The 24,637-nt window shown below is 56.4% G+C and overlaps 2 protein-coding genes across 12 annotated transcripts in view; one reads left to right on the top strand and one right to left on the bottom strand.

Annotated features, from left to right (window-relative positions):
- ARHGAP44 (Rho GTPase activating protein 44) overlaps window positions 1–2,419 on the top strand; it is a 188,382-nt gene extending 185,963 nt beyond the window's left edge. For 9 of the 10 annotated variants that reach the window (XM_008270707.5, XM_051825171.3, XM_051825168.3 and 6 more), the window contains one exon: window positions 1–2,419. In XM_008270707.5, the coding sequence (XP_008268929.1) occupies window positions 1–140 (140 nt within the window). In that variant the 3' untranslated portion in view covers window positions 141–2,419. The other variant, XM_089317712.1, reaches the window with a different exon arrangement.
- Window positions 1,449–23,533, bottom strand: ELAC2 (elaC ribonuclease Z 2). Of its 2 annotated transcripts, XM_002718909.6 has the most exons (24): window positions 23,206–23,533; window positions 22,632–22,682; window positions 22,434–22,504; window positions 21,819–21,883; window positions 20,322–20,379; window positions 19,462–19,530; window positions 18,121–18,246; window positions 16,464–16,522; window positions 14,310–14,368; window positions 14,150–14,222; window positions 13,085–13,197; window positions 11,679–11,774; window positions 10,303–10,441; window positions 10,138–10,223; window positions 8,219–8,337; window positions 7,036–7,132; window positions 5,572–5,710; window positions 5,072–5,110; window positions 4,851–4,960; window positions 4,096–4,195; window positions 3,860–3,980; window positions 3,642–3,720; window positions 3,090–3,234; window positions 1,449–2,493 (listed from the first exon to the last, which is right to left on the bottom strand). In XM_002718909.6, exons 1-24 carry the CDS (start codon window positions 23,430–23,432, stop codon window positions 2,260–2,262), a joined length of 2,475 nt encoding a protein of 824 aa, XP_002718955.4. In that variant the 5' UTR covers window positions 23,433–23,533; the 3' UTR covers window positions 1,449–2,259. The 2 variants fall into 2 exon arrangements, with proteins under 2 accessions (XP_002718955.4, XP_089173843.1); XM_089317717.1 differs by lacking the exons at window positions 18,121–18,246; window positions 19,462–19,530; window positions 20,322–20,379; ... (2 more) ...; window positions 22,632–22,682; window positions 23,206–23,533 and adding an exon at window positions 18,274–18,313.
- Window positions 23,534–24,637: the final 1,104 nt, after the last annotated feature.

The following is a 24,637-nucleotide window of genomic DNA, read 5'->3' on the forward strand; positions in this document are numbered from 1 at the left end:
ATATGACCCACTTCGAGATCCCGTCCATCCACATCGAGCTGGGGTCCACGCTCCGCCTGAGCCCCCTGGAGCACGCACGGCGACACTCCGTGACTGACAAGAGGGACTCGGAGGAGGAGTCCGAGAGCACAGCCCTCTGAGTGGCCGGCACCTGTCCCCGCCATGCGTGTACATACCTACGTGGGCCCCGGAAACACGCCGCCAGGAGCAGCGTCCCCGAGCTTGCCAAGTCCCCTGTCGGCTCCTCCCGGCACTGCCGGCGCGAGGCTGGAGTTGGGCGCGAGCCGTGACCTGCAGCCCGCGTGCGGCCTATGTTGGTGCAGATGTTTTGTTTCCTTTCGGGTGGTGACGTTGGCCTTTCGTTTGACCTTTGCCTTTTGACTTTGTGCCTATTTTGATCCACTTTCAGCCTCCGCGCTAGGCAGTACCTGCATCTCCACCGGAGGGCCCTCTGTGGGGTGGGGGGGTGCAGTGGAGGGCCCAGTGGCCAGGCTAGACCCTGGGGCTGCTGCCTTTCCTCGGACGGGGGGAGGGGGAATGTGGGGCCTCACAAAGGGGACCGGAGAGCAGGGGAGCCCTTTGCTCAGAGCTGGACTAAGCTGGAATTCCCCAGGTCCCAGGCACTGACCTTGACCTCTGCCTGCTGCTCGGAGAGGGGCTGGTCACTGGAGGGCTCCAGAACCGTAACAGCCTAAAACAAAACTCGTTTGAGTCATTTTCCGAGTTCTTTTTCCCCTACCTGTGCAACTAAAAGCTCCCTTCACTCCCTCTTTTATTTCTGAATGACCATATCTGGAGGACCCCAAGCGAGCTCCCTATGCACCTTAAAAAAATACTCGACACCTGAGCAATTCTGATCCTGCAGGCACCTGGAGGCACCCGGCTCCCTGGGTAGGGGGCCTTGGAGCCTGTTTCCTGGAGGTTACAAGTGAATAGCAATAACTCTGACCCAGAGCATGTGCGGGAGAGGCACAGGGGTCCGGGGCGTCCCCGGCCCAAGCCGCTCAGCCCCTCCCTGTCTGGGGTTGGGTTGAGAAAGGACCGGGAAGGCACGGGGAACCTGTTCACACTTTGGGATTAAGGAGTGAGAACCAGATTTGGGCCGTGCATGCACAGTCAAAAGTTTAAAATTTTATCCTTTTACAATAGATATACTATACCTATACATGATAGAATATTTGTATATATGAAATCTATATTTGTTTAATTTGAGCCATTCAATTGAAACCAATGTACAGGTGTATGACGAGGAATCTGAACGCGTAGGTCTTTTCCCTGACACAGTGTGGAGTCCCCTTCTCCAGGTGGGAGGCGCAGGCTTTCCATGTGGCGGCTTTCTCACTTCCTGGCGAGGGCAGGCCAATCCCCAGTGTGTAAGAGAGCCGGGGGGGGGGGGGGGGGGGTTGAGAGTTATCTTTAAATATATGGACAAAAACCGCTGTCAAAAGTAACGTTATTAAAATAGATTTATTATCCCTGAGCTTGGCACATGTTCTTGTATGGATGAGGAACCCGCGGGGACAGTTACCGTCTCAGGCTGCGTCCGCGGAGGCCTGAGGGCACCGCCAGGCCAAGTCCTCGGCTTGCACCTCTCTCGTCACCCGAGTCTCCAAGGCTCTTTCCGTGTTCTCCTGGGTGAGGAACTGCACAAATAAATACTAAATCAGCTGTCTCAATGTGGGGTGCAGAGGGGCCAGCCGCTGTGATGTTTCTCTATACTTTCAAGTGTTCTCATAGGCTACAGCGAGCAAGGTGAGCACCTCCACGCTCACCCACAGCACGGGAAGACACATGCTTTGCGCCGCACCAGGCTGAGCCCATCGGAGGGCACTGATCGGGAGGGTGCCCCTGGCCAGGCTTCACCGGTCCTCGCCACCATCAGAGTCGACTTCCCAGGCACAGAATGAAGCGAAAGGATTCGGGTTCCAAACTCCATCTTTATTGTGCCCGCTCCCTGTCACTTGTTGGTCTCTCTGGTGGGCTCAGGGAAGCACTGGGCTGGCACAGATGAGGGGTGCCACCCTGGGTTTCCACGTGACTTGCATTGGAATCACAGTGGCACTTGCTTCCCTCCATCGAGCAGACTCCCGCCCTGCAGCTGGGCCAGGCTCTTGTCACAGGAAGCATCCGGCAGACTCGGCGGGCAGCACACAGCACACGGCTCCACACCCCCTGGACCGAGTTCTCTTCCCACCGCGGCGGGGTGGGGCGAGGGGACGACGTCCAGCCTTCAGGGCGCAGGCTGTACCTGGACCTCCTCTAGGCCCTGACCTTCTTGCTCTGGGGGCTGCGGGGCTCCCCGGTGTGGGCCCGTTTCTGCTGGGGCTCCCCGTCCCGGGGGCTGCCCGCCCGCTCCTGGGAGAGCAGTGCCTCCCGCACCAGCCGCAGCTCCCGCTTCTCCCTGCGCTCCTGCATCTCCTCGATTTCCCCGGCGAACAGGGCCTTCAGCAGGGGAATCAGCTTGGGCACTGTGGCAAAGTCTCCGAAACAGACCTGGACGGGGTGGGGGAGGGAGCCACAGTGAGAGCCAGGCACCGACCCTGCACTCTCCCTCAAGCCAACAGCACAGCTTCAAAGAAAAAATCAAAAATGCCATGGGGGGGGGGGGGGCATCTAAGGAAGGGGATGGTCCCCCCATTCCTAGCAGAAGTCAGCAAAACAGAGGACTGCAGAAAACAAGGGGACGGGAAGGCAGCCCAGACTATTACCAAACCCCTGGGCTGGCACAGGCGAGGGCTGCTGCCCCGGGTTTGCACACGTCTTGCGTTGGCATCACAGTGACACCTGCTTCCCAGCCCCACCCCTTCACCTGCAGGGCCCAGGGGGCAAGGCTGAGACCTGAGCAGCCATCTCCCAGGTCATGATGGAACAGTTCAGGCCTGAGAGAACCTCTGAGAATGTTCTACTGGACCAAGGGATGACACCGAGAAGGTCTCTGCCATAGACAGGTCCCCCGCATCAAACCCAAGGCCATGACCAGGTCGGTGATGGAGACAGAGCCAGGAGGCAGCCTCCCCAGCATCCTGGGCAGGATGGGAGGGGCCAGCCCCGGCCTGGTTCCTGCCCCACATGGCCCATACAACACAGACCTTCATGTGGTCGAAGGCAATCCCGACTTTCTCGTTGAAGTCTGGGCTGAAGAGGGGGATCTTGGCGTAGCGCTGACTGAAGTGGTTCAGCATGATGAACTGGGCCTTCATGCGCATCCCCACGCCGATGGCCTGCGAGGTGGTGCTGTGGGCCAGGCACTCCGTGAGGCAGCTGAACCACAGGGCAGGCTCCGAAGCAGGGAACCAGAGCAGACCCCGGCCCACTCACTGCTCGGGACGCAGGGCAGGCAGGTGCATCCCTCCCTCGGCTGGCACCTCCTGAGCCAGCACCCTTCCCTCGTGCCTCGAGCCGAGCCCAGCCCATGCTGGCTGCCACGCCTCCCGTCAGAGGGCCTGGTTACTGGGAACCAGCCATTTGTGCAAATGCCTTCCCCTGCTGGCTCCCAGACACACAGCTCATCTAGAACCCTCTTGGAGAACCCTGGGAAGCCAAGGCCCACGGGAGAACTGCTGCGGGTTCAGGGAGTGCCTTTGCCCGACTGCTCAGGGCGCCCCGGGGGAAGGGCGGTGAGGGCCAGCGGGCTTTGCTACCTGTGTGTCTTTTCCACTGCCTCCTCCTCCATCCCGTCCTCCAGAGTGGCCTCATGGATCAGGAGGGTAGCATCCTGCCCTGCAAGCAGCACAGGCATGCGGCTGTGGGCTCGCACAGCTGAGCCCTGGCCCGGTGCCTCTCGAGCACTGATGCTACCCTGCACGCAGCTGCACAGTCCCCACAGCAAGCGCGGGGCCGCTCGTCTCGCTCTACTCACCCATCTGGACCAGAGCCTCACAGGGCATGGTGTCGCCCGAATAGACCACTTTCCAGCCGGAAGTGTGCAGCAGGGCACAGCCGTAGGCGTGCTTGCAGTGCCGGACCAGGCAGGTCTGAAACTGAAGGGGAGGGGCTGCAGGGCTGCAGGGCTGCGGGGCCGCGGGGCCACGGGGCTGCAGGGCCGCGCTAGGCCCCCAACTCACCCTCCTCAGTGCCTGTGGCTGGTCCCCTTACCTCTTTCAAGTCACACATTTCCAACAGCGAACTGATCTGTCCTTCAACCATGGGATTCAAGACCTCGGCCCCTTTCTGAAGGCACTTGGCAGGAATCAAGCTGTGAGAAGACAAAACATGAAAATATGCACCATGGGGCCAGCACTGTGGTAAACCAGGTTAAGCCGAACCTGCAGCACTGGCATCCCATAGAGGGCTGGCAGCTCCACTTCTGACCCAGCTCCCTACCAACGGCCAGGAAAAGCAGCAGAAAATGACCCAAGTGCTTGGGTACCTGCACCCACGTGGGAGACCCAGAACAATCTCTTGGCTTTGCTGGCCCAGCCCCAGCCGTTGCAGCCACTTGGGGAGTGAACCAGCAGATGGAAGACCTCTGTCTGTCTCCCCTTCTCTGTCACTTTGCCTTTCAAATAAGTCTTAAAAAAAAATCTGTCACTAAGATTGGGCAACGGTAACCCAAAGGGCTCAACAACCCCCCGGACTCAGGCAGAGCACACGCAGGCAAGTCTGGGCAGACACTCTTCCTCCCCCTGCTGCAGGTGTGGACCAGGCCCCGGTGTGGCCAGCGTCCGTGCCAGCCCACAGCTGGTGCCTGGTCCTGCCCACGCCCAGGCGTAGGAAGCAGGCTGAGAAGACACCTCCAAGCAGACACGCATCTGCCCGTGAAGCAGAGCCTCCCTCCCCTGCTCCTGCCCACAGGGACAACAGCGAGGCCACAGCAGGCGTCCAGGTGCTCCGGCCACCCTGACACTCACCTCACGTGGTGCAGAACCTCCTGGCACTGGTTGTGGTACTGCTGCAGCCAGGCCTTGAGCTGGGTGGGGGCGACCACCAGCAAGGGCTGCAGTGGCTTTCCCAGAGACGCCTGTGACAAAGAAATCCGCGCGCCGAGTCAGCGGCGGATGGGCCAGGATCGGTGCGCAGTGGCAGGCTGTAAAGCGGCGCGAGTCGGATGGGACCCAAGGGCTGCGCTTACCAAGGCTCGCTCTCTCTGCAGCAGGATGTTCAGCAAGCCCTGCGAAGGAGTGGAGCCGAGATCAGCCAGGGCCAAACTCACAAACCTCTCCCCTGGGTCGCCCCACCCTCTAACACTGCCATAGCAGGGGCTGGTGCGTGCTGACCTGTGACCCTTAGGTGTCACGGGCAGAAGGCGGGACATGTGCCAGAGGGCAGCGGCCTGGGACCCAGGCACCCCAGGGAGACCAGAACAAGGGCCCGACAGCCATGCCTCCTGTTTCTGGCCAGAGCTTCCCAAGCAGGCCTTGCGAACACAAGATCTGATAAAAGCTGGTGAAGGCAAACCATTATGGCTGCATGAGAACAAAGCAGGCGGACAAGACACTGAGCAGAGCCCACCTCTTCCTAGCAGGAGATGAGAAACCAAAGCCCTGGGCAAGTGTGGGAGCAGGAAGGAAGGAAAACAGCCGACAGCCCAGACCACAGGGGCCACAGCCCCAGGGTCCACCCGACACTCACTGTATGGTGGTCTGCATGCAGGTGGGACACAAACACAGCAGCTATGGTGCCCAGGACTCTGTCCACATCATCTCCATAATGACGGCACAGCTGCCCAAACGTGCCCTCGCCACAGTCCAGCAGCAGAGATGTGTCGGAGCTGTGGACGAAAGCGAGAGCTTCACCTCTTACAGTTCCCAGGATGACGCTTGCTTTACAACAGGCAGCGGCTGTAGACAAACTTGTGTGTCTCCCATAGCACACTCCCACTCCCATTCCTTTCCTGTGAGCAGCTTATAAAAAAGAACAGCAGGTGCATCATCCGCTTTATGCAGTGAGCCGCGGAACCCTGAAACCCCACAAGGTCTACAGAGCTACACGAATGCTGGGCATTCAAAGGGAAGTTCATGCACAGTGGGTGCCACGGACAGTGGCAACTCCCTCTGCTAACGACGCCAAGGACAGGCATCGTGCACATGGGACTTTCTGGTTGCAGCTGCCTCTCCTAGCATCTGTACTGGCCCCAGCCAGGTCCCTCGGGGGAGCTGTGTGAGGCAGGGTCCCGGGCTCTGACCGTCTCAGCTAGGGCTGTTCCATCCACTCTGCTCGGAGGTGGAGGGTGCCAGCCCTTCTGCCTGTGTCCTCCTCTGGGAGGAGCCCAAGGACAGGAGGGTGGCACCACCTGCACAGGAGTCAGTACCTGGGTGCCACCTGCTTGGGCAGACCAGAGTGGGAAGGGTGAGCAGCAACCCCAGCAGGTGCGGGATGAGAACCCAGGGGAGCCCTTCCTCACCCGAGTATCTTGGCCCTGGGCCGCCTTAGGGCACTCACACTTGGTTGTAAGAGATGCGCCTGCGTGTGTGGATTTCTGATGTCAAAGTGTACCTCATCACTGCTGTGCCCACTTAATGCGGGGTTTGGCAGTTCAAAGATGACAATGCAAGATTCCAAAAGCCACCAGGTACCCCACGCTCTCACTCCCGTACCACATACATGTCACACTCCTGTCAGTGATCCATCCAAAATGACCCCGGGCATCAAAGGGAGTCCAGTAAAGGGGCTGGACCCAAACAGGGATGTACGAAACCCAAAAGCATTTGGCCACCAGCAACAACTAGCGAGGGATAGCACGCGCAGCCGTTAAGACATCAGTCAAGTTTCAGGCCTGCTGCCTCCCAGCTGCGGGAACTACTGCAAGTGACCCGACCCTAGCTCCCCAGTCAATGAACTGCGTAGTCACTCGCTACTTCACGGGGTTACCAGTCAGGGGAGATCGTTTCTCTGAGCGCGCGCAGCACTGACTACCACCACCTGTTTCCATCGAAGGACCTAACGGGACAATTTTGGAGATGCCCAGCAGTGGGTCAGCTGCTGAGGCTGCGGGCTGCAACAGGAGGCCCCAGCCAAGACGGCAGGGCCCAGGGCTCTCCACCGTTCCAAGTCAGCCTGGGGGTCTGGACACAAGCGCGCTCCCCGGGGCGGTACCTGATGTTGACGAGTGTGGAGCTGACGTTGCGGATCTTCATGGGGATAGCAGACCCCGTGCCAAGGAAGACAACTTCTGGGTACTGGCTGCTTTGCTCTGAGGGAAGACACAAGTCACAAAGGAGTCTGCAGTCACTGTGCTGGCAGGCTCCCCTGGGAGGGGTGCGGGGGGACCCGGCAGGCGCCCTCCTGCAGGCTGTCCAGGGGCCAAGCGATCAATTCTACAGTCCTTCCCTCCAACGGCTGCTCCATCTGCAAGCCTCTGAGATCTAGGTGGGCCGCTAACACACTCCTCAGAGACAGAGCAAGTAACTCCCGGGACACAACACCCTGCGAGGGCTGCTCCAGGAGGGGTGACTTAGGTCCTCTGCAGCTCGCTGGATGCAAACTCCATGGAGACGCAAGGCTGGTGAAAGATTAAGACCTCAAGTCCTCCCCCAGGGTTCTTCCATTCCTTTCACAAGCTGAAAACAACCTAAGAACTGACAGGAGCAGAGGTTGGAGCCGGCGTTGACAACAGGTAAAGCTGCCGCCTGCGACACTGGCATCCCACGTGGGTGCCCTGACTGCTCTACTTCCTATCCAGCTCCCTAATGCACCTGGGAAGGCAGTGGAGGATAGCCCAAGTCCCTGGGCCCCTGCTGCCCACATGAGAGCCCGAAGAAGCTCCTGGCTTCAGCCTGACCCAGTTCCAGCTGGTGCAGCCGTTTAGGGAATGAAATAGCACATGGAAGATCTCTAACTCTGCCTTTCAAATAAATAAATCTTAAAAAAACCAACAGAGGTCACCAAGTTCCCAGACTCCTCTCCTGATGTGGCAGTAGAAAACCAACAAGCCGAGGGTCATGCCCAGACTTCCGGGGACATCTGCTAGCAGAGTCAGGACTGAGCCCCAAGCCAGCCAAGTCCCTGCTCTAAGCTCCTTCCAGAGTGTCAGTCTTCCCAAACCGTTTCATTCAGCGTGCAGGCAGAGCACGCTGGGCGCCGCAGCACCCAACACAGGAGTGCTCTGGGGTTCTCCCCGAAGGCTACAATTCCAACGCCTAGCCAGAGGAGAGAAGCCCTGGATGACGTATGTATGTCGGGGGAGAATCTGCACCGTCAACACTCGACACAACATCATGGCAACAGGTGCAAGCAAACAGGGCCCAGGAAGGCAGCCACTCCCCGGTCACGCACTCACCTGCTGGAGCCGGGCTGTCCTGCACACTCTTTCTGTATTCCTGCACTCTCTCCTGGAAATTGGGGAGCTCCAGGGCCTCAGCTATGAATTCATCAGGATTGCAAGCAACGATGGCGTCCCTACAGGGAAAGGAGCACGTCAGGAGACTAAAGTGGGCGTGGTCTCAGCAGGTACCAGTTCAGATACCCAGAATACACGCACGGGATGAGCTGCAAAACAGTCTTTGGATTCAAGGTTGATGGCCAAGTGGCTGTGTCCGGGCCAGCTCTGTCTGCTGCCTTCTGAACATTTCTCAGCCAAGACGGGGCTGTTCTCAACAGCGTGAGCACCTCAGCACCTCTCTCAGCCGCAGAGCCTGACACCTGGCACAACTCATGCTTGGGGAAGGTAACTGCCGACACTCCTGTGCAGCGCCCCAGATTCTCCCCAGACCCGGCAGCAGCCCCAGCTGAGTGGCAGGGCCCCAGAGCCACAGTTCTTCAAACTGTCGTGCACACAGCTACTCACCCAGGAGCCTAATGGGGTAGCACCGAGACCTGCACGTCTGGCCATCCCCAGACAATGCTGGTGCTGCCAACCCTGAGCAGCAAAGGCGACTGCTGGCGGCCTGGCACCCTGGCTGGGCAACGGAACCCCTGGCGGGTGGTCCCCAGCCTAACCTCAAGATCCCAATTCAGGAAGTCTGATGCTGCCCCAAGAGTCGCATTTGTCACCAGCACAGGCGAAGGTGAACCTCGGCTACATCTGCTCTTCACTGCTTCATGGAACGGTCTGTGCAGGCGCTGACAATGGGATGTGGCTGGAGCGCTAACTATTCAACCACATAGCACATGGCATCCTAGACCTCTCCACGTTCTACCCAGACATGGACGTAGTGGAGTGGGCAGGATACTTCCAGTAAATCCAAGGATCAGCCCTTAAAAATATAGACGCTGGGGCCGGCCTTGTGGCATAGAGGGTAAAGCCACAGCCTGCAGTGCCAGCATCCCATATGGGCACCGGTTTGAGTCCTGGCTTCCCCACTTCCAATCCAGCTCTCTATTTGCCTGGGAAAGCAGTGGAGGATGGCTCAAGTCCTTGGGCCCCTACACCTGTGTGGGAGACCCAGAAGAGGCTCCTGGCTTCAGGTCGGTGCAACTCCGACCATTGCAGCCAACTGGGGAGTGAACCAGTGGATGGAAGACCTCTCTCTCTGCCTCTCCTCTGTGTAATTCTCACCTCCAAATAAATAATCTCTAAAAAATAAATAAAAATAAAAATAAAAATACAGACGTGGCGCCGTAGGCTCTTTCTCTTTCTGGATGGGGAACCCTGATCAAGGCTTTGCAGACAGAACCTGAGCCTGATCCAGGAACCCTGCATTTATGAACACCTTAAGGGAGCAGAACTCCAGTCGAGGGTTTATAGGAGACATTTACTGTCCGATTAAAACAGTAAAAGACTGGAATCGTCCAAAGGAGTGCCCCCTCTGTCAGGAGGACAGACAGAAATCTCACTGCTGAAGACCATTTCACAGCGCAGGGAGAGCTCGCGCCGCCAGCCACTCACATACACCGTCTTTCTTTTAGGATGTCCCCACAGGCACAAATCAACCAACATAAAATGCTAAAAACCATTCTCTCCAGGTAACTGTGTCCATCATGGGTTTCTAACTGTGTGCGCTGTAAAACAGTTGCCGTCACTGTGTTACCACGGGGAAGCATTAGGAAAGGAGGATCCTGGCCTAGTCCTGCCGCCTCCACCCAGACAGAGCTGCCAGCTACGGAACCAAGGGAGCCTGCTCGGCCCCAGCCCTGCTCGCCCCCATGCTGCCTGCCTGCGAGACCACACGGCCCCCAAGCCTTGAAGTTTACCATCACACCACTCAGAGAAGCCAACCCTGACCCAGATGACCCCCACCAGCCCAGATCCACACTGACCTCTGCCACTCCCTCCTGGGGCGGAGCTGGTACTTGAGGAGGCACTCGCCACGGACTGCGGGCACCCTGAGGGCAGGACCTTCCTCCTGAGGAAGACAGAGGCACGGCGTGGAGAGGAGGCACAGGCCACGAGTCAGGCCGAGCGGGGCCTGTGCTGGGACCCACCTGAGAGGGCAGACTGGCCAGGGGCGGGAAGATGCCCGGATGGATGAGGTTGAGCTGGGTTTGAATCTTGTGGCTGCGCAGGTTGTGAAGTGACGTGCAGTTCTCATTCAGGATCAGGTGCTGGGTGTCGGGCCCAAACCTATGGCAAAACAGACAGACAGACGGCTGCAGCCTCCGTAGGGGAGCCACGCCCTGGAAGGCAGCACCAGAGACTGCAACCACACTGTAGATGCGAGAGTGCAGAGCGCGAGCTGCCTGGCCAAGCACAATCCTGCCCCTCCTGTCCCCAACTGCTGAGCTCCCTCCCCACCTGGGCTGTGTGCTGGAATAGACAAGCAAAGTCAAGCTGCTCTGGCCCCAAAGTTAGGAATCTGGCAACAAAACAAGTATGGGACAGAAGAAAAGGCTGAAGAGGCAAACACTATACATGGGGATTTCAAAAAGTTTGTGGGAAACAGAATTAAAAAGATAAAATTTAGGCGCCAGCGTTGCAATGCAGTGGGTAAAGCCACCACCTGCAATGCCAGGATCCCATATAAGCGCCAGTTCCAAGTCCCAGCTGCTGCAGTTCCAATCTAGCTCCCAGCTCATGCACCCACGAGAGTGGCAGATGGCAGCCCAAGTGCCTGGCCCCCTGCCACCCACATGAGACACCCAGATGGAGTTTCAGGCTCCTGGCTTCAGCCTGACCCAGCCCTGGCTTTTGCAGACACCTGGGGAGCAAACCAGTGGGAGAACAATCTCAATCTCTGTCTCTCCAACTCTTTCAAATAGACAAATCTTTAAGTTTTAGTGCAAAATTTTTTTAAATCCATGGTTTTCCATGATACACATGTAACATGTGATGTCCCCTCACATGTTACAGCTCAAACCCTAAGACAACAAAGACAGCTGAAGAACAGGGGACTGCGGATGGAGACCAAGAAGAGCACCCTGAGGTCCCCACATAACCAAGTCAACTCGGTTCATCCCTGGGACACTAGCACAGCCCATGAAGTCTCCCCATCTAGTCACAAGCTGGGGCAGAACAGGTACCCCACAGGGCTACTGAGAGGAGCAGGTGGAGATGGTGGAATAAAACTCAGGCACTGGACACACTGCCCGACAGGCAGAAGCTAGTATCTCACTCCGTGAGCTCCGAGACCATGCAGGGTGTGCAACACCACGCAGCGGGCCCTGTGCATGCCCCAGACTCCCTGGCAGCGGAGCGTGGCCTCACAGGTGTGGCGCAGACGCGCAGGCACTGCCAGAGGTCGGGGAGGGTGAGGAGGTGTAGCAGTAAGGACAAGCAGCACGGGAAAGATAAAGAGGGTGGGAAAGGGGGACACATCGCCGCCCAGGACAGCCCCCACGAGCCGCTGGGCTGAGCTCCGTACCTCTCCATCCACTGCTGGTACCTGCTGTCCATAAGCACAGATTCCGGGGCTATGTGGACCACCAGGGCCACGGGCGCATCAGCCTTTCCTTGGTACCTGGGGGAGGCAAAGGGTTTGCTTTGCTTTACAAAGTGACACAAACCCAGGACATGCCCAGCAGTGCTGTGCAGCCAGGGACGGAGGCCCAGCCCCACACGGGGACCGCAGTGAGACCATCACCCCCACACCACGGCTGCTCTCCTGCTCTCGGCAGTGCGTCCGAGCACAGCAGGCCCTGGTGCTGGGCTGAGCCCCTGGCACAGGATCCCTCTGTGAAGCGAGCGCCGCCCTGGGTCTGCAGGTGGGCCTGGCTGCGCCTTCCTCAGCACCGTCCTCTCCCTCCCTACTCTGGCTCGTCTCCCGGATCCCTCGCAATCACTGCCTCCAATGAATCTTTCCACTTGCAGTGCCACTTTGCCATGGAGGACTCGAGACACCCATATCAGAAATGACAATCTGGGGTGGACGCTGATTAAGATGTCACTTGGGATGCCCTCGTCCCACATCAGAGTGCCTGGGTTCAAGTCCTGGCTCTGCTTCTAATCCAGCTTCCTGCTAATGCACACCTTGGAGAGGCAGCAGTACTGGGGTAAATGGTCGGGTCCCCGCCACCCACATGGGAGACCCAGGTTGAGTTCCCAGCTCCCGAGCCCAGCAGGCATTTGGGGAACGAACAAGTGGCTGGGACATCACTCTCTTTGCCTTTCAAACACATAAATCACTTACTAACATACTGATATCTTTCCTTCCACTTAAAAAACAAGATACATTTGTCAACAAGCTCCTCTGTGTAACGAGTCACACAGCCGAGAAAGCCTTTCATGGTTTTCATTTTGAAGATTGCACTCTTAAGGGATTGAACACTCCCCGTGAGCTGCTAACCAAAGGCAGGCTGCTAAACCAGGTGATAAAAACCGCAGTGTAGGCCGCCAATGCAACTGAAACTTAAACAAAACCAGAATACGCATCGGCCCCCAGGACCTCTGTCACACGCGACCTCACACGTCCTCTCAGAGACGTGAGGTGTGCCGCCCCAGACTTGATGAAACACAAAGCCTGTGTCTGCAGAGCATCGAATTCGCGCACTGAACAGAGCAGACTTGGGAAGGACTCCCTAACTTCGAAGGGGCCAGCAGCCCAAACCAATCTGCTGTGTAAGCAAAGACGGTGTGTGTTAACCATGACCAGAGATGCAAATTCTGCCAGCAGGACAGATCCCAAGGAGGGTATCCTGGCTTCTCCATCTCAACCCCAGAGAGCGGGCTCTCCCAGAGACACGGCTCCAACCCGAGATGCCTGTGGCCGCGCTGGGCTAGGCTTCCCGAGTAGCGTCCTGGCCCGCGGCCCCCGCCGGAGCCCCTCGTTACCTCTGCAAGGTGGCGTTCTCACAGATGGGCTGGATGAACCCTTCATCTGGACACTCCACCACGACAAAGACCAGGCCAGGGTCCGGAGGGGTGCAGAGCTCTTCAGGCAAGATCTGCAAAACCAGACAGGCCAGCTCAGGGGCCGGTGCTGTGGCGCCGTGGGTTAAGCCACTGCTGGCGACCCTGGCATCCCAGGTCAGAGGGCCAGTCCAAGTCCCAGCTGCTGTGCTGGGACTTCCAATCCAGCTCCCTGTTAACCTGCCTGGAAAAGCAGAAGATGGCCCAAATACTTGGGCCCAAGCCACCCACATGGGAAACCTGGAGGGAGTTCCTGACTCCTGGGGTTTTGGCCTGGCCCAGGCCCAGCTGATCTGCCATTTGGGGAGTGAACCAGCAGATCGGAGATTTCCCTTCTCTCTGTCACTCCGGCTTTCAAATAAATACATCTTAAAATAAAACAGGCCATCGCACCCTCCCAGGACAGATTGCAGCCCAGCACCCAAACTGAAGAGCCTACAAGGCAAGTGCTGGCACTGCACTCTCCTCACCGGCAATCCCGAGAGGGGAACACCAGGCACAGAGCGACCAAGGACCACCACCAGCACCTGTGTCCTGCTACACAGCTTGTGGCGACTTCATGAACCCACAGTACTCAGGAAATGGGGCTGGCAGTCAGAACTCTTTCCTGTCTGTGGCCACTGGTCCCTGCATCTTTGGACGCCAGAGAAACATCTCTATGAAGAACGTGGTGGCCCTCTTTTGGGCCCATTCATCTGAGGTCTGTGGTTGGACACTGCCCTGAGCTGGAGTTCAGGGCAGCATCGAGGCTCCCAGGAGGAGGAGGGGCAGACCCCAACACACAGTCTAAGACAGTGCACACAGTGGTGCCAGCATGCAGCACGGGGCCGGAACAGATGCCATCACATCACTCAGCCCAGCAAGGGAATTCCAAGCTGTTCCACCGCCTCCCAAAGCAGGGTCTAGGGCCTGAAGCCAACACTGGCACCATCTCCTGCTCCCGGCACCCTGTAAGTGCTGAGCCACCATGAAAACCAAGCGTCCCACCTCTCTTCCTTCGAAGGTGATGCTTTCCCCATTCTTGACAGCAGCAATGATGGGCGCGATGGCAGCCGTCCCACTGAAAGAAGAGGCAAGCCCCCGTGAGACGCAGCCTGGGGACTCGGAGGCACCGCCAGGTCCTCAACGCACTGTCCCCGGCACTCACACTGGGAGGCCCATCTCCTTTGCTTTGAGCACCAGGAAGCTCCCCTTCTTTACGTGGAGCTGCAACAGAGAATAGAGAGGCAACTTCAACGGCAGAGGAAGCAGCTCGATTCTAAGTAGCTTTTTAGAAGTAAATTTATCTGGGTTTTTAAAAACTTAATGTTACTTTCTTACAATCCATTAAAATGCTATTTAGGCTGCCTTCAGAAGGTGTACTACTGGGTTTCTGTGAAGAAGTGTTACTTTGGCCGGCGCCGCGGCTCAGTAGGCTAATCCTCCGCCTAGCGGCGCCGGCACACCGGGTTCTAGTCCCGGTCGGGGCGCCGGATTCTGTCCCGGTTGCCCCTCTTCCAGGCCAGCCCTCTGCTGTGGCCAGGGAGTGCAGTGGAGGATGGCCCAGGTGCTTGGGCCCTGCACCCCATGGGAGACCAGGAAAAGCACCTGGCTCCTGGCTCCTGCCATCGGATCAGCGCGGTGCGCCGGCCGCAGCGCGCCGGCCGCGGCGGCCATTGGAGGGTGCACCAACGGCAAAAGGAAGACCTTTCTCTCTGTCTCTCTCTCTCACTGTCCACTCTGCCTGTCAAAAAATAAAAAAAAAAAAAATAAAAAAAAAAAAAAAAAGAAGTGTTACTTTGAAATGTTTCAGTTTTATTGTACAGCTGTTCATCTGAGAGGCAGACAGCCTGAGCACTCACTCCCTAGGTGCTGCACTGGCAGGACCAGGCCAGGGGGAAGCCACAACTGGAAACTCCACTCAGGTCTCCCGCGTGGGTGGCAGGAACCCAATTCCTGGGGCCATCACCACGGCCCCCCAGCATGTGCTTACCAGGAAGCGGAAGTCAGGAGCTGGGGCTGGGCATCAAACCTGATACACCATCCTCTGCAGGGCTCGCCTCCCAAGCCGGGGCCACCGGCTGCTCCACTTCCCATCCTGCTCCCTGCTAATGTGCCGGGGAAAGCAGCGGAAGATGGCCCACGTGGTTGGGCCCCTGCACCCATGTGGGAGACCCAGATGAAGCCCCTGGATTCAGCCTGGCCCAGCCCTGGCCGTTGCAGCCATTTGTGGAGTCAATCAACGGATGGAAAATTTCTCTTTTTTTAAGATTATTTATTTGGAAAAGATAAAAGGCCTTTGCACACCAAAGGCAGGGTAAACTCTAGATGAACTGAATTCAGTTGTGGAGATTTGCTCCATCTGAGCAACATGGTGAATCTGGAAGAAAGAGGAGAGCCAGAGCAGAAGCCTACAAGGCCCCAGAAGTCCAGGCCACCCAAGGCCCACGCTCTTCTCTCAGGTGAGTTTCTCAGCCTGCTTTCTCCAGCCTCCCAGAACCTGACCAAGCTTAAGAGAAGGGCAAGGGCTCCAGGCTGACCCAGGAGGGGCCGCAGAGGAGGGCCAGAAGCCTGCTTTGTGCGACACACCTCATCGTCCTATATTGAGGAAGGCAGCAAGGATCTAACAGGTCAACACTGCCACAGGAAACCCAAAAGCACCAAGCCTGACAGCAGTACTTCACTTCTACAACATCACAACCGCGATCCACGTAACCTGACGGAATACTGGCAAGGATCCCGCAGCCAACATTACCACTAGCCTGCTCCTACTGGTTTCACCTGTAGCTGTGAGAGCCAATGCAAGATTCCCAATACGTTTTAAAACGCTACCTTACTTTAACAAAAATCTAAGCCTGCAAAAGAACACAGAAGCCTTACCACAGACCAGACAAAAGCATCTGTTAAGGGCTATATCATTAACTTCTAATACAAGGTTCTGTCCTAAATATAACTTACTGGAGTAAATGTTTTTGATGGAATTTGACCAGTTTCAGATTCTCTGAGCTAGGCTTCTGTGAATGCCAGCGAATACGAAAATCAACTCGATGGTTACACCTTAACTACTACAGTGGAATGAAATGAAACACAGCTGTCCTGAACTGTGCCTGAATCCCGAGGGACCACAGAGTTTGACAGCACCAAGAGAATGTCAAAGGATACAAACGCCTGGGTGGTGATTTGAGAAACAGGTATAGCTCTTTTGGAATTGTTACCTTTGAACTACTGGAAAAATGCTAACCGAGGATCCCTGACCACACCAGCACGCTGGTGACTGGTGACACACAGGTTCACTCACAGCCCACCGGCAAGACCCACTCACCTGACAGATGAAGGCTACGACCAAGGAAGGGTCCCTGGCAGATGCTTTCCGTTTAACTCCTGAGGGGACACAAACACACCTGGTCAGATAGATGAGTTCAGTGTAAGGTGGGCTTGGAGTCCCAAAGTGCTATCAGCTGGCATCTCATGTACCTAGCACGGCAATTATAGGGGCAGCGCCATCCCTATTGGAAACTGAAGACCAATATTCCCCAGCAGGCCTTTCTTAAAATCCTGGTCATGCTGCGATTTGAGTAGATTAAAAATGCAAGAACAACCTTAGAACAGCAAGTGAAAAGAATTTTATAGGGCCCATTTTATTTATGAGTGAATTAGTCGGGGGGGAGCTATAGTGTGCTTTATAATTAAGAGGACATGCAAACAAGACAACATCTACAGGGCCTGTGGAGAATGTGGGGGTCAGTCCGTGCCCTGCGCCATCCAGACGGTGCTCCAGGTCTGCCTGTCCTCCATCAACAGGCAGACCAGACCTCGGGACTGGAAGAGCAGACTCCAGCTTTGCCCACTAGACAGCAGGACACTCAAGTAGTCCAGTGCCACTGGAAACATCTCATTGTGGACTGGACTTCAGCTTCCCAGTGGGCTACCCTTCTGGAAGAAACCACAGATCCACTCCTTCACGTGGCTGCGTTCTCAGCTCAGCAATCGGGTTTTGTGTTCATGAAAAGCTAATTTGCACTGATGCTCATTATTGAAAATGTGGAAGGCCTGTGTGAGAGTCAGAGCACCAGGTAAACTCGACACCATGGTGAGGCCTACCCAACACTGCACACTGGCCCACTGAGTTCAGAGCCACCAGCACTGTGACAACACAGCCACGCATCACCTGTTTCACATACACACAGCTTCCTTTTAGGGGTGCTTCTAATCCAGAACATCAAAGAACTGTCTTATGAGATTCCGTGGCTGGAACTGGAAGACATTACGCCAAGTGAATCGGGAAGGGGTGGGCACAGGAAGACCAATGCTGTGTGACTTCACTCATATGCCAGCGTCTGAAACAACCGGGCCCACAGCAGCAGAACATAAAGGTGGCTCCTACAGGCCAGGGTGCGGGGGAGGGGGAAGGGAAAGGTCGATCAAAAAATCAAGTGTCACTTAAACTGGAGGAACATGTTTTTCTCATTGATTGCACTGCATGGTGACCACAATTAGTAAACGTGAATTATGCATTCCTGCTAAGGGATTTTTAACGTCAGAAGACAATGTGACGGTTATGCTGATGGGCTTGACTGCGTCTTGGGGTCCCTGGGACGGCAGTGGGAGCCCCTGCCGGACACTCGATCCCCTTATTCAGTCACTGTGCCTAACCTACCCCCACCCTCCTCTGTACTCAACCATCTCTGGGTGACCCCTAACTCCCAATACGAGGTAAATGCTGTGTCAGCAGCCTCTATACATTGTTCAGGGACTAGGAAAACAGTCTGCGTATGTCCAGCACGGATACCGCAGGGCCCTGCTCCACGGGTGGCTGGGGCCTGGGATGTGGATCCCCGCGTCCAGAGGCGCGCCTGCGCACAGCCGCAGCACCACACGGAACCCACTAAGCGCCCACAGTGACTGCTTCCAAACTAAGAGTTTCTCTAAAGCAAACACTTAACAAAAGCCAAGTCCCCTCCCAGGCCCTCGGGTGATACCATCGCCGTCCGGGAGCCGCTGCTTGTTTCCAGCGGGGCCAGAGTCTGAGGACCGCTGTGGACTGAGCCTGCTCAGGGGCCTTTCTGGACTCGGCGGTGACTGGCGCTCTCCACACTTCCATTCACCTGGTAGGAAACCACTGAGTTACTCACCACACGAGAAGCGCGCACAGCCCATGCCCAGGCGGGCCCACACGGGGCAGGCCAGAGGGCCAAATTAAACCAGCACGCCTTTTACGACAGTGCTAAGTAGCTAGTTACCAGCCCACGGTGGGCTCGGGGCTGAACTCAGAGCCCCGCCTGCAATAGGAATCCAACAGTGTTTGTTGACTGAAAAACACGTAGGCTGTCTCCTGGCTCATCACTATCACTGCTGATATACAGACTTTGAGAGGATACCAGTTCCATGGGAAGGAATATGGTTTTGCAGTTAAATCTCAAAAAAGTCAAGAAAAACAAAACACAACACAACCTAATAACAGCCCCTGCTTTCAGTAGGCCCAGCAGCTCTCTTCCAGGCAGCGTCGTTCATCTGGGCTCCTGGGTGCTGGGAAAATGATCACCAGCAAAGCTGAGCAAGCATGGACCACACAGACACCTACAAAACTGTTAGGTGCTATGAAAGGAAGGGCAGGGGGCCAGGAACAGACACAGGGACTGAACCCAGGATGGGGGTGGTGAGGAAGGGAGAACTCTGCCCAAGAGCCAGCCAGGCCAACAGTTCCACTGAGAGCTGGCCTCTCACTGGCCTGCCAACGAGGCAGCTGGGCCCGAGCCACACCCACGGTCAGGAGCTTCCTCGTCCCCTCCTCTCCTGTCTGCACTTCTCTGGCCTTTGTCTCTCTCTCCCCTGGATCCTGCCTGCACGTGGGCAGGCACCAGGACCTTCCCTACTGCTTCGTTCTCTTTACAAGACAGACTGGATACAGAACACACTTTGCCAGGCTGACAGGGAGGGTGTCTCTGCTCCCAAGTCAAAACCACATCACCCAGCCGGCACCTGCGGAGTCAGCATGCGCTCCTGACCCCCAGGTGATACCCTTTCAGGCCGCTGGCATTAGGGTCTCTTTACAAGTTCATCTGAGTGCAGTTTATGTTCCGACCGTGCCTGACTATGTAGCAGTCGGAAGCTAACTGCCCTCAATCACACACGAGTTCAACCTGTCTGTCCTGAACACCATTAGCCCCTTAAGGGCGGAAACTGTATCCTGATTTCTCAGCTGCATTTCCTGAGCACCCTCAGCCCAAAGCAGGTGTTCAAAGGTTCCGATTTCACCCACATTTTCCTTAGGCTGGATCTCTACCCACCTCCCCCCCAGGAAACCTGGCTTTCACACTCACCGTATATGGGGACCTGATGGACGGTCATGGTCTCATCCGTGTATTCCGGCGCAGAGTGGGGCCGCACAGCTATGTGAAAACCACACAGTAGGAAGAGTGAAAGAGTGATGACTTTGGTAAAGACGTGAGTGCGAATTAACTTCCAAGATCACCAACCACAAACAACTGAATTGCTCAGGTTTTCGTGGGCATCTGCCACAAAAACCAAAATTTGAGTAGATTAACATTTAGGAAAAGAAACAAAACTGAATTTTCATCAATTACTTATATTTGCTACAGTAAATGCACATGACATCATCACTGGTGAATATCTATTTCAAAAATGTACAAAGAAACCAACATACAAATTTTAGAAGACAAGGTTAACAAACAAGACTGTGAGCCTGGAGAAATCTATCACTCAACTCTAAGAGGCAGGAAATGAAATGAAACATCGGCGCTCCTAGAGAAGAGCAGCATTAACCAGCCAAGGCACAACTGGCCCAGGACCAGGGCCCGGCGGCATCCGGGGTTAGGGCTCCCGCCATCACAGGAGCCCAGGAAAGGTGGCTTTACCGCCTACTGACACTCACACTGCCTCCTCCTCCTGCAAGGCCTTCCCAGTTCCGAGCGCCTCCCCGAGAGGCAGGGAGAGCCCTGCTGCCTGAGCAGAGACTGCCCTACGGAATCACTTCGGCCCACCTTGCCCGTACTCGTGCAGCAAAAGGAGAGGGCACACACGGTGCGATAAGGGAAGATTTAAAAAATCCATCTCGAGTCACAGAGGTGTCTGGTTTAGGTCAAGTGTTAATGGATTCTAATTTGAAAGTTCAGAACACAGACGAGAAACAGCAGATAACGAACCACAGCCAAGGACATACCTAGGTTGATTCCTTTCAGTGGGCCAGAAAATATTTTCATTGCTTCTAGGAATTTCTCCTAAAAAAGTAGAAAAAGAAGGGAGTGGTTATGGCTGAACAGAGAATAGAGCAAGGCATTCAAGTATTTACAGGGCACCAACACCACCTTTAGTAAGTATTCTGGACATCGCTTATGTACGAATAACTACTGAGTAGTCACTGTGCTGGAATGCCAAGGACTCAGCAGTGACAAGGAGACAGAGCCCTTGCTCTCATGAAGCCAGCAGATGACACAAAGATAAAGGTCCCAAACAGCAGCTCAGAGGCAGTTATGATAAGTCCTCCACAAGAAAAAAAAATTCAGGCGGCTGGGAGCTGACCTAGGAGCCGGGCCTGGAAGTTTGGTCAGGACACAGGCAGGGAGGAGAGGCGGCAGGGGGAACGCGTGTGTGGATGAACGCTCTGAGCGGCCAGGGTTTCTGGTGGGGCAGAGGTCAGGGTCAGCCCAGGCAGCAGCAGCAGCTGGGCGACTGTGGAGATGCACGCGTGGGCACGGCTCTCCAGTTTGTGCGGGCCGTAACAAGGCCTGCAAGGCCACGGACAGCCCTTGGAAGGGTTCAGGTTGGGAAACCCCAGGCCGTATTTGTATTTGCATCTTAAAGTGGGCTCTCTGGCTGCTGTGCGGCCAACGGGGAGGCAGGACTGGACTTGCAGGCCACTGTGGACCGAGAGGATGAGGGTCTCAATGAGACGGAGACACATGGACGATTTCAGATGCTATTCTGGGGGCAGAATTAACAGGATTTTTTTGATTGGTCACCTTCCTTCTAAAGAACTGGGAAATGAACGCTTGTACTAGCATGAACACCACTTCACCACCACGCAGTAAGTGGGCTTAGAAAGTATGAAGCTGTCTGAAGCATCATAAAAGAACAAAAACAAAAGCTAACGTTTATTAGCTACTTGGTGTCAGATGTTAAAATCATCTTACGTTTCCTGTTTGTTACCTCATCTCTAGCGATTTCATGAAATGCTATAGCCATTTCATAGATGAAGAAACAGACTCAGGTAAAGTAACCCACTCAAGGCCACACAGTCAACGTTTTCAACTAAGGTCTAATTTAATTTGAGAGGTGATCTTTACTTTTATAAAAATTCTTGTTGCCAACATTAAATGTTGACCAGCACTGTGGCGCAGCAGATTAAGGGGCCGCCTGCGACACTGACGTCCCATATGGGAGCACTGGTTCAAGTCCCGAATGCTCCCTGCTAATACCCTGGGAAGGCAGCAGACAATGGCCCAGGTACTGGGATCCCTACCACACGTGTGGGAGATGAGGATGTGGCTCCTGGTTTCAGCATGGCCCAGATCGGGCTGTTGCAGCCATCTGGAGAGTGAACCACTGAATGGAAGCATGCTCTCTTGCTCTGTCTCTCCCCTTCTTTCTCTCTATGTTTCAAGTAAATCTTATTAAAAATAAGAGGTTGCCTTTGAAAGAGGAGTCAGGACACACTCACCAGCTGAGGAGGTCCAGAAAGCACACACTTTGGAAGCCCAGTTTCCTTTAAAGTGAGGATCATTCCTGAAAAGGGCGAAGAAAATCAGATCTCTTATTGGCTGGCAGACCTGACTTCACCCGTGTGTCACTCCTGCTTCTAAACATTCGCACAAAGGCGCTGCGAGCTGGGGTAGCAGGAACACCAAGCACTCCCCTGCCCCGTGCGGAGCTGACACCAGGGAGGGGTGCCTGCCTGCTTTTCGTGAACAGGTGCTCACTGCCAGGACTGTGCCAACAGAGGGGCCCTCACCTCCCGCACCCTGGGCCCCTATCGGGCATCTCCCAGGTCTCGGCTCTGAGATGGGGGACTCCTTCCTTGCACAGCACCACGCTTACAGAGTTTGGCTGCAGCACAGTCTGGACCGGCGGGTGTCCGTGCCACGGTTTACCGCAGTCACCACGACACTCGCAGGTTCACGGCCACGCAGGCCACCAGGTGCCATCACCTGCAGACAGCACGCACGCTGAAGTCCGCTCCTCCACCTCACAGCTCTCTCAACTCCACGGCGGCGGACTGCGCTGCCACAGCTACCCTCAGCTCAGAAAACGGGCAAAAAAGGAGGAGGACACTCACCGCACAAGCCCCCCACGTTGGCCCAGTGCATCCGCGTCAGGAATATGTTGTCCAGGCGGGCCACCTTCAGCCTGGGAAGCAGAAAACACGGGTGCGGGATAAAACGGCCGGACCGCCGACCCTCTCCTTCCTCCTCCTCTCCTCCCAGCATCCACACCCCGTCATCATCTCCACCCGAAAAGCACCTGCCCGACTCACTTGTGCTCCTGCATGAGTCGCTGCACGCCTTCTCCGCAGTTGAAGAGATACCTACGGGTGGAAGATTCCAGAAGACACTCGGAAGTCTGTTTCCTAAATAAAAAATCTCTTGCATGGGTTAAAGCGCTTTGTCGCAGACTTGGGGGAAAAACACACGCAAAAACACATAGTCCTCGATGTTGCACTCTGAGGGTGCGTTCTTGCTGTTAGCACGGTGGGCCTTAAGCTTTCCTTAGGGGACAGGAGCAGGCTGGCGGGGGGGGGGCGCGGGGGGGCGGGAAGGGGCAGGTGCTTCTTCCCGGGCCCTGTCTGCTACGACGCACGCCAAGTAAGCAGGGTGCGGCCCGGAGCGTGCTGAGAGCGCTGCAGGAGAGGCCGCGTTAGCCTGTGAAGCTCGTCCCCGCTCCCCCAGAAACCGTGGCCCCCACCCGCGGCCCGGAGCCGGGGCCAACCGTGAAATCCCCCAGCGGGCGGCAGGGGACATGGGGGACATGGAGGCCCCGGGGCTGCACAGCCCTGAGGGTCCGCGAGGGAGGGAACGGAACGCGACCGCCGCCCGGAGGCGATCACCGACCGGTTGTACTCGGAGAAGACGTAGAGAGCAGCGCCCGCATCCCGGCCGCCGGCCGCCACCACCTGCAGGTACACGGTGTTCGGGCCCCCGGGCACCCACGACAGAACGCGCTTCTCCCGCGCGCGCAGGTGCCGCAGCAGGTCCTTGGGCGGCCGCTGGCGGCGCGCCGGTCCCTGCGACATGGTGCGCCCGGCCACCGACCGCCACAGCGACCGAAGCGTCCACATGCGCCTGTGTCTCCACCTAGGCTCAGAACGCCGCCGGTCACCTCCGTCCGCGTGCCTCAAGTACCGCCTCTACGCTCCGCGTGGCCCGCCCAGCCAATCAGAGGGCCTCGAGCTGAACTGCCCGCCTACACGTTGTAGCGCATCCAATAGAAAGGAGTCTTGGCTATCGGGACTTGTCAACTGACGGCGACCATAGAGTGGAGGCATGCTAGAGTGTCATTATCCCTTGTCCCTTCCGGAATCTGTTTCCTCTGGCTAGGGCGGGACTTCCGGTGGCTCAGGGCTGCAAAAAGCAATAGGGTTGGGAAAAGTCGATTGCTGTGGTTTTGCTGGCGAGAATCCCGTCTCCTCGAATTACGAGCGGTGCTCCTAGGCAAATTAACCACTCAGAGCTTTGATTTATTCTCGTGATGGTCGCTGAGGATTCAATGGGAGGACGAAAATTACGTCGAGTTTTCGGATTTTATTTTTGAACGCCTGTTTCGAATGACGGTTCTTGGTGGCTGTTGGAAAGAAAAGCAAGAATCTTAAATCGTTCATTAACCGAGTGACTTTGGCCCCTCCGGGTCAGTTTTGTCATCTGTAAAGTGGGAATAGGAACTGGCTACCTCGGTAGGTTTTTTCAGAATGCAGTCGCCGCATGTCCACAGTGCTTCGAGTGGCACAGAAGCAGCGGCGTTCGATAAATGGGAGCAAATTAAAGAGCAGGTATTACAGTTAAACTGCTGTGGCTGGAGTCGGGGGCCAGGTGGCATCCCAGGGCTAGCTGACCCATCGCAGCCCTTTGAAAAGAAGGACAGAGGACCCACACCGGCGGCTCCGGAGTGCTTCCCGCCGGAAATGCAGGGAGCAGGGGCTGGGGGAGACCCAGCTGTCCCACTGCCCACCTGGCTCCCCGGTAACTCCCCTGGAAAACGGCTCGAGGATCAGGCCTCTGCCACTCCCGTGGGAGACCCTGACGGAGATCCCGCCTGCTGGCTTTGGCCTGGCCCAGCCCTGCGGAGTGGACCAGTGGAGAGCAAATTCTGCGCTCTCCCTCTCTCTCTCCCATCCTGCCTTTTAATTCAGTGGAGGAAGGAGGGAGGGCGACCGGAAGGCGGGAAGGGAGGAAAGGAAGGGAATACGGTGAGCTCGGCGCCCTTGCACGGTCTCCATCTGGGCAGGCCGTGCTCTGGCTGGCCTGCTTGGTGCGGTGGCTGGAGCAG

The sequence above is a fragment of the Oryctolagus cuniculus genome, chromosome 17 (assembly GCF_051225735.1).
Source record: "Oryctolagus cuniculus isolate XC-2025 breed Fujian yellow rabbit chromosome 17, ASM5122573v1, whole genome shotgun sequence".
Lineage (NCBI taxonomy): Eukaryota > Metazoa > Chordata > Mammalia > Lagomorpha > Leporidae > Oryctolagus > Oryctolagus cuniculus.

Excerpts from the sequence above, each read along its gene's own strand:
- ELAC2 (XM_002718909.6), bottom strand. The coding sequence starts at position 23,432 with ATGTGGACGCTTCGGTCGCTGTGGCGGTCGGTGGCCGGGCGCACCATG. Across the intron at positions 16,523-18,120 it reads GCGGCTCCCGGACGGCGATG|GAGTTAAACGGAAAGCATCT; the intron begins GTATCACCCGAG and ends GTGTCCCCTCAG. Across the intron at positions 11,775-13,084 it reads GAGAACGCCACCTTGCAGAG|GTACCAAGGAAAGGCTGATG; the intron begins GTAACGAGGGGC and ends TGCCTCCCCCAG.